The 9378-nt window shown below is 37.8% G+C and overlaps 1 protein-coding gene across 2 annotated transcripts in view; it reads left to right on the top strand.

Moving 5' to 3' along the window:
- Positions 1 to 7024, top strand: part of LOC106869790 (regulator of nonsense transcripts 2) — a 44685-nt gene extending 37661 nt beyond the window's left edge. Inside the window, exons 34-39 of one of the 2 annotated variants that reach the window (XM_014915651.2) lie at positions 1145 to 1226; positions 1906 to 1985; positions 3193 to 3255; positions 4186 to 4264; positions 5367 to 5478; positions 6953 to 7024. In XM_014915651.2, coding sequence (XP_014771137.1) covers positions 1145 to 1226; positions 1906 to 1985; positions 3193 to 3255; positions 4186 to 4264; positions 5367 to 5478; positions 6953 to 6956 — 420 coding nt within the window. In that variant the 3' untranslated portion in view covers positions 6957 to 7024. Of the gene's footprint in view, positions 1 to 1144; positions 1227 to 1905; positions 1986 to 3192; positions 3256 to 4185; positions 4265 to 5366; positions 5508 to 6952 lie in introns of both variants that reach the window. The other variant, XM_014915650.2, reaches the window with a different exon arrangement.
- Positions 7025 to 9378: the final 2354 nt, after the last annotated feature.

Raw genomic sequence — 9378 nt, 5'->3', positions numbered from 1 at the left:
ATATATATATATATATATATATATATATATATATATGCTACCAAATTCACTCACAAGGCTTTGGTCAGCCCAAGGCTATAGCAGAAGAGGGCTGTGGTGTTGGTGCACAAAAATATAGTAAAAGAAAACCAGAAATATCTTTGTTTATTAGGTTAGAATTTAAGTGAATGTAACTTGAGAGATTACTTGAAATGAAATAAAAAAATATGTCTATAGAACAGGGGTTAAATAAAAAATCCAAGTCCAAAATTCATTAACATCTTACCTCTGGAAACAATTGCTTCCGTCACATTTTTCTGTTCCACAGGAGTTCTTAGATCTGATTTGTTTATTTTTAGTACAGAAAACAGTCAGATTAACATCTGAAATTGGAAATAACTCATATTATTACAATTTTCATTTTGGTTGGTGATGGTAAATGTCATGCAACATTCAGTGGAATAAAGTAGTTAACTTGAAAACAAGGATATTTGACTTTATAAATACCTATGAAAGATGACATAAACATGATGATGAGGCTATATATATATATGTATATATATATATATGTTTATCTACAATAAATAGCAAAAATGTACAGAAAATAGATTTCATCAACTGCCAGTGGGGTAAGCTAGAGGTAGTAGATAGCTTCCATTATCTAGGTGACCAAGTTAGTTGCAGAGGTGGATGCTCTGAGAGCGTAGCTGTGAGAATAAGATTAGGCTGGGCAAAGTTCAGAGAACTCTTACCTCTGCTGGCAACAAAGGGCCTCTCTCTCAGAGTGAATGGCAGATTATATGATGCCTGTGCGTGAACAGCTATGCTACACGGCAGTGGAACATGGGCTGTGACAGTCAAGGACATGTGTAGGCTTGAAAGAAATGAAGCCAATATGCTTCACTGGATGTGCTATGTCAGTGTGCATGTTCAACAGAGTGTGGACATCTTGAGAAAAAAGTTGGGCATAAGAGGCATCATATGTGATGTGCAAGAGAGATGACTGCACTGGTATGGTCATGTGATGCGTATGGATGAGGACAGCTGTGTGAAGTGCTGGTCTCTAACTGTGGAGGGAACCTGTGGTAGAGGTAGGCCCAGAAAGACATGGGACAAGGTGGTGATTCACTTTTGGTAATGTTTGTGATGTTATTGTCAATTGCAGGCCAGATCTCAAGAGTCATTGAAGGTACCACAATTGGACATTGCTGTTCCAATGCATCTGAGGGGACAAGTGCGTAAGCAATGTAAGTATTATATTCCACATAATGTTTGACCAATATAGACTCAGCCAAAAACCTATTTCTCTTAGAATATATTACTTTGATCTTTGTATTATTTTTTTTTAAATGTCTAGGCTTCACCATTTTCTTGTTATTTTTTTTTATAAATTCATTTTCCTAAAGAATAAAAAGTTTAGAATGGTACAAAAATGCACTATATACCTGTCGTAATTTGGTTATCTATAGTCCGATGATATTTCGGAATTACAGTTCCTTCTTCAGATCTTCTTAGCTGGAGTCTAGGGCTTAAATATGTAAAGCTTTTGCTTATTTTGTATCAATTGTTATTGTTTTTTTTTTAATTTGAGTAAAACATGAATGATGCCGAGTGCATTTTCTATTGTGTTGTTCTCTAAAGTCTGTTGAGCTAATTGTGAAGTTGTGTTATGAAACATGCAATACTAATATTTGACATGAGATCAGATCAAACTGTAGTTGCCTGATAAAATGGTGTGGTTATGCGAAAATATAAAATGATGGGACATAATTATTACCCCATTGTTGCATAAATAACGTCACTATTGAAACACATGTACAATCACTAAACTCATTTCTGGTTGAATTTTTTGTAGAATCTAAATAATTTGGTTCTGTCTTTGTGTAGGTTAATGAATTCTTTTTTTTATAATTTTATTTCTTTTAGTTACATTCCCTCAGAATAACATTGAATATAATGATACCATAAAGTTTGTACTTATGACAAAGAAGGGCAACAAACAACAGGTAAGTTCTTACAAAATATCTGTAATTATGGATTGATATATTTTATCTTTCTGTCTCTTTTACAAATCACTTGATTTTAGTTTTTCTCCAACGTAAAATCTTTGCTGTGGTTGACCCTACATTAGGGTTTCTGGAGTAATGTCACTCAACAAGATGCATAGCTCAGATATCAAGGAGTCTCTCCATGTTGAGCAGCTAATTCTCTGCATTGAAAGGTCACAGCTTTGGGGTAACAGACATGTGATTAGAATGTCACAGGAAAGAATTTGCAAGACAGATTCTTCAAGCCAAGCTGAGCCAACTGGCAGGAAACCTAGAGGCAGACCAAGAATGTAATGGCTGGATAATATTCATAGTCTCAGTTGGTCACACTTGGGAATCCAGCTGGAAAGTGTTATGAGGGTTGCTTCTGATAGGAGTCTGTGGAGAAGGTGCTCTATCCCTTCCTCCACTCCCCTCTCAGGAATAGTGGACAGAAAAGATGGATTATTATTGGTAGGATGGTGGATTGGCAAAGTTGTGTCGGAAGAAATACTCTTGTGGTATTTGTTCTGGCTCTTTACACTTTGAGTTCGATTCCTGCCAAGGTTAACTTTACCTTTCATCCTTTCGGGGTGTTGATATATAAACAAAGCACTGTTTGAGTGCTGGAGTTGAGGGTGTCGGCTAACCCCATTCCTTCAAAGACTACTGGCCTTGCATGTAAATAGAGGCCATTATTATTATTATTATTATTACTATGGCAACAATCTGGCAGGATTAGTAGAGTACTTTCAGTATTTAATTCTGATTCTTAACCTTATACTTAGTTAATAGTTGTTTAGCTGCTGGTTGACCATTGTCAGTTAATAGTTGTTTAGCTGCTGGTTGACCATTGTCAGTTAGATTTGTGATAAATAGAATCCAGTTGTGACCATGAGACATTTGTAGGGGATTCTCTAGAACTATATTTTTCTTAGATGCTAAGGTGCAGTTGGAAGGAAACTTGGCTGCTATTTCTAACAGGTCAGTCAATCATGTACAATGTGCACAAGCCCTTGCTGAGTTGGAATTGTTGTTATTGCTGGTGTTGTAGTTAAACGTTAAGCTAATCCACAGTAGCTTTGCTAGGATTTGGTCCTGGAATTTATTTTACACCCTAAGCCACATCCTTTTCATTTGTTTGTATTTAATTTCATTTGTGTTTTTATATTTATTTATTTAACAGTATACCAACTTGAATGTTCCGATTTCTACTGAGTTTGCTGCCAAATTTAAAGAACGAGAACGGGTGAGTTATTTGATGTGTTTATGTATGGGAAACTAAAAGAATGTTGTCAGTGGCTGTGTGGTAAGTTACTTGCTTACCAACCACATGGTTCCGGGTACATTCCCCCTGTGTGGCCCCTTGGGCAAGTGTCTTCTACTATAGCTTCGGGCCGACCAAAGCCTTGAGAGTGGATTTGGTAGACAAAAGCTGAAAGAAGCCTGTTGTATATATGTATATGTATATATATGTGTGTTTGTGTGTCTGTGTTTGTTCCTCTAGCATTGCTTGACAACCAATGCTGGTGTGTTTATGTCCCCGTAACTTAGCGGTTCGGCAAAAGAGACCCGATAGAATAAGTACTAGGCTTACAAAGAATAAGTCTCGGGGTCGATTTGCTCGACTAAAGGCGGTGCTCCAGCATGGCAGCAGTCAAATGACTGAAACAAGTAAAAGAGTAATGTTGTGCCCTCACAATGATACTGTGTATTAGTGCTGTTACACCTGATGCACGCATGGCTATGTGGTTGAGAAAGTTGCTTCCCAACTACACAGTTTTGAGTTCATTCCCACTGCATGGCGTCTTGGGCAAGTGTCTTCTATTATAGCCCTTGTCCAACCAAAGCCTGGTGAGAGGATTTGGTAGTTAGAAACTGAAAAAACGCCCCCCACCTCTCTCTCTGTGTATGTTTGTGTCTCCTTGTCTTCACATAGTGTGAGTGTTGTAAACAAGTGTCTTTCATTTTCAATATTCTGCAAAAACATGTCTGGCCATGAAGAAGTATTACCTTGCTTGGAAATAAATAAGGGGTTGGTGGCCTCTCCTCCAGTATTTTTTAAGGCCCTTAACTTTTTAACATCCTGTAAAAATGGTTCCATTTTCTGTTTGTTTAACATTGAAACTTCAGGAAAACTTGTACACATTTCTTGTTTTCTTATTTTTTTGTTGTTCAGGCTGAGCGAGCGGAGAAAGAACAGATGAAACAGGTTGTCCTTGGTATCCATGAACGACAAGAAGAGGAAGATTATCAAGGTAATAATAGTTTTAGAAATATATGTGTGTGTGTAGGAGGGTGGTCTGTATCTGCCTAGGTATGGGAGTGTGGTCAAGAAACTCACTTTGCCACCTTGTTTTGGGTTCAATGTCAATGCACAGCACCCTTGGCAAGTGTCTGTCTTCTACTGTAGCCACAAGTTAATCAATGCCTTTTGAGTGAGCCCAGTGGATGGAAGCCTGCTATACATATGAAATTGATTGATTGGTCAGTTTGATGTAGTGGAAGAGAAAATGCATAATGGTATTTGCTGTGCTGCTTCAACATCTGAGTTCAAATCTTGCCATGGTCAACTTTGTATTTCATCCTTTCAGGATCAATAAAATAAAGAACCATCCAAGTACTGGGGTCAGTGGTAGTGACTAACCCCTCCCCTTAAAATTGTTGGCCTTGTGCCAGAAACTCTACTACTTAAGGTGGTGAGCTGGCAGAATTGTTAGCATGCCAGGCAAAATGCTTAGCGACATTTTGTTCTTTATGTTCTGAGTTCAAATTCCGCTGAGGTGAGCTGGCAGAATTGTTAGCATGCTGGGTGAAATGCTTAGTGGTATTTCGTCTGTCTTCATGTTCTAAGTTCCAGTTCCTCTGAGGTCCACTTTGCCTTTCGTCCTTTCGGGGTCGATAAATTAAGTACCAGTGAAACACTGGGGTCGATGTAATCAACTAGTCCCCTCCCTCAAAATTTTAGGTCTTGTGCCTTCAGTAGAAAGGATTATTATTATTATTATCATGATTATTATTATTATAATTATATATCTTAATTTGCAGAGGAATTTGTAGTGGGTAGTTTAGCTTAATCGGTCAAAGCATCGTGACGCGTAATCATGGGGATGTGAGTTTGAGTCCACAGCTAGCCACCTACACTTTTCTCTGCAAAATAGGGGTAGTTTATCCTGTTCAGGCTATATTATTAGCATTATTCTGCGATTGAGAATTTAAAATCACTTCTTTAACTTTCTAAAGACATCTCAACGCTTCTAAAAGCAAACTTCGTTAGTTTATTTACGTTTGTCGTAATTTGAATTATTATTATTATTATTATTATTATATTTTGAATTTTTCTTTCACTTTCTGTTCCAGAGATGTTAGCTGCCCTCAACAGACCAGCACCTGTGAACACTAACAGGGAGAGACGTGTACGTTATCAACACCCCAAGGGTGCTCCTGATGCAGACTTGATCTTCGGATCAAAGTGAGTTGTCACTGCTTCCCATACTTCAGGTGCCACATTATTGATCTCGTTTGTTGGGATTCACGATTACTTGTCTATGTCTGTGTGTTTGTCTTTCACTCACTCCATGGCTCCCCAACAATACTTTCTATAAGGCAGTAAAAGGGACACTGACTGTAAAAGGGACACTGACTGTAAAAGGGACACTGACTGTAAAAGGGACACTGACTGTAAAAGGGACACTGACTATAAAAGCACCAGACTAAATGCATTTCAGTTGCCACAATTTCTACTGCATTTATTTGTCTGCTGGTTTATATACATTTGACACATCATCATTTAGCATCCATTTTCCATGCAGGAATGGGGGTTAGGGAGTTTGACTGGAGCCAGTAAGCCAGAGACACTGCACCAGGCTCCAGTTTGCTTTGGATGGGTTCTGCCAGGCTGACTTGGTCATGGAAGAGGCATCTTCTATGCTCTTGACCTCTGTAAACCATCAGTGGTATGACAGTATTTTCAATTACTGGTTTTAAGATAATTTTGCATTCTTGAATCAACAGGAGAGCCTTTATTTAGTTACTTGACTGTTATAAATGATAGCCAAATCGACTTCAGATAAGGTTGTAAGTAGATCACAGGATGGTTATGTATGGAATATAGGACTGCTGGGACTAAACAACAACATTACACCTGCATATAGTATATTCTTTATGGGGTGTGTACATTAAACAGAGGAAGGTGGTGGTAGTGGTGAATGACCTGATTCAACTCTGTTAGAGCAGGAGATAAAATAGAAACTCTTTAGTTACTGGTCTCAGATACCAGCTTTGATTAAATTTTAATACCTTTGGCATCATAATAAAATATGAGTATATTTACAACATATCTGTCTATCTATCTATTCACTCGTGTGTCTATCTATCTTTTCGCCTATCCATTCATTCTATAGCTGGATCTCTTCCCAATGTTATCCATTTTACAAACTGTACTGAGTTCCTTTTCCATGTCACTGACACTAGTGAGGCCACCATGCATCTCATAACATCTATCTATTCACCTATCCATATATCTATTCACGTACCTATCTCTCTATCTATTCGCCTTTCTATCTATCTATCTATCTATCTATCTATCTATCTATCTAATTATCTATCTATCTGTCCATTCATTCATATGTATATGTGTGGGTGTGTTGTTAGTTTTCTCTCTAATCACATGGTTTTAGGTTCTGTGCCCCTGCATCATGGCACCTTCTGGGTGGATTTGGTATAGAAGGAAACTGGAAGAAGCTCATTGTGTGTGTGTGTGTGTGTGTGTGTGTGTGTGTGTGTGTGTGTGTGTGTTGCTAAAGGCTTTCGGTCCTTTAGAAAACTCCACAGCATGCATGCACATCAAGGTTAAATAATTAACAAATTCTTTATGCTGTGTGCTATTATCTCTAATTAACCACTCTGTTAGCCAATGTATTGTATTGTTTCTTTGTAAATTTCAGCTGAATTTATTTAACGTGATGATGTGTTCTCAGGCATCTCCACACTTGTGTATGCAAGTAAGAAAAACATTCATAACCAAGTCATTGCGTCCTGCTTTAGGATGCTTTTATATATTTATTTATTTATTTGTTGTTGTTTTCATGGTTTTGTTTTTTATTATTTTAACAACTAATCCATTTCAGAATTGACACAGAATTTTGTTTCGTTGCTTTGTTTTTTGTTTTTTTGTTCATGTTTTATTTATATTTAAATACTAACAATAGTGACTAGCATTGAACGCGAACAAAGATGTGACTGTGGCTTCTCAGGAGATGTGTTGCTGTATTGTATTGTATGTATATATGTATGTATGTGTGTGTATATATATATATATATATATATATATATAGAACCCTTTGTCAAGTACACCTCTGCTTAGTGGCAGTATATTTAAAACTTAGTTATACAATGTGTCCTTCTTTTCTTAAAGATGGTAGTGTGTGTTTTGAGTGACGCTTGGCTACTATTTCAAGCAAGTTGAATGGCTGTGTATAGGCTCCCTCTTTGGCTCATACTGTTGTATTAAGATGTCAAAGATAGCCACAAGAATTGAAGTGAATAAGTAGTAATTGGTGCGGCCCAACAAGAACCACCTCTGTATTTCTGTGAGAGTAATTCTCTCTTAGCTGAAGAGCCCTCTGTCTGAAATGTTAGAGGGGTTTTGTTTTTTTCCCTCTTCAGGATGCCTCTAACTACTCTCCATTTCATTTCACTCTGACCTCTTATGGAGGTCTGTGATTTTATTTGAAACTAGCTTAAAAGCTGCATTCTGTGTAGACTTTTAAGCCAACTCCTGTGGAAGGGTAATCCGGCCTGCAGCCTAAAACTGAATAGCATGACTATAATACATCTATAATGACTATATGTCTCAGTGGTGTTTAATGCAATCATTCTATTGTTCCAGTTTCAAGTTGAATTCCAACTGTTGGCCAATTTGTCCCAAAGTTCTTATCTCGATGTAGAATTAATGAAGAGAATGTCATTTATCTCCCCTTTGGTCTCTGACAAACGCCAGCCAAGATGGCGTGAATTAGCCAAGCTTTACCTGCTAGAAATAGCGACCCAAATGCTTTTAAATCAGATCCCAATGCTGGATGTTCAAAAACCAAATGAAGGGCAGATTTTCAATTCCAGAGTCATCCCGATTCCAAAAAGATATGTGCCTATGTAGAGCAAATGTAGACTGAGATACAGGGGTCCCAGACAGAATTTTGAGTTTTTAACGTAGACGAGATTGAAGAAATTCAGAAAACTGTTTACTTTGCTTATGACAAAATATTTTTGCATGTCCTTTATCTAGCTGTCTCCTTTCCACATTTTCTATGTCCGGCTCTTTCTCTCTCAGGTTGTCATTCCCTTGTACGCCTCTTTCTCTCTTGGCAGTCTCCTGTCTCAAGCAGTCCCTTATATCAAGCTCTCTCCTCCTTATATGTATTTTTTGTCATGCAGTCTCCTTGTACGTGTCCTTCTTCATCTCACTATCTCTTTCTTTGTCGGCTATTCTTTTTCCTGTACATCTTTTGGGCTGGCTACTTGTCTGTCCCCATCTCTGCTATGCTGTCATCTCCTAATGTCCGGTTGTCTCCATTATTTTATGCAAGAAAGACTTTTAGGCTCCAAACACCAACGCATTAACCTTTTCTATATTTCTAATTGAAATATATCGTTAAAGTCATTGCATGTTTTTAATTACAACTGTGTGGTGGTGGTAAAGTAAGTACCAGTCATTTACTAGGGCTGATTTAATCTGTTGCTACTATCTCCCTTTAACTCTGTAGACTTGTGCAAAATTGGTATATGGTAAATAAAATGCCTTGTGGTACTGCATCCCTTAACATTCTGAGTTCAAATCACACTGAAGTCAACTTCGCCTTTCAGCTGTCTGGTCTCAATGAAATGTCCCAATTAAGTACTGTGAGGGTGATATAATTGATTGTTCCAAAATGTGTGGCCTTGTTCCTAGCTTGGAAACCCTTTATTATTATTATTAGGGCTGAGTTGTGGCAGTGGGCATATTTGCAAGCCCCTTTCAATCATGTTTTAAGTTCAGATATTGTCAAAGATAGTTGACTTTGTCAGTCATAAATATACCAGTAATATATATATATATATATATATATATCTCAAAATCGCTGACGTGGCCGATGACAGTACTGCCTGATTGGCACTTGTGCCAGTGGAACATTAAAAGCACATTCGAGCGTGATTGTTGCCAGGCCCATAGATTGACTCCCGTACCGGTGGCATGTAAAAAAGCATCATTTGAACCTGATCGTCGTAGAAGCTTTGCCAGATTGATCCTGATGCAGCCTTCTTGCTCACCAGTCCTCAGTCAAACTGTACAACCCATTGCCAACATGGAAAGCGGACATTAAATGACGATGAT

The sequence above is a fragment of the Octopus bimaculoides genome, chromosome 24 (assembly GCF_001194135.2).
Source record: "Octopus bimaculoides isolate UCB-OBI-ISO-001 chromosome 24, ASM119413v2, whole genome shotgun sequence".
Lineage (NCBI taxonomy): Eukaryota > Metazoa > Mollusca > Cephalopoda > Octopoda > Octopodidae > Octopus > Octopus bimaculoides.
This window is presented reverse-complemented; position numbering and strand designations above follow the sequence as displayed.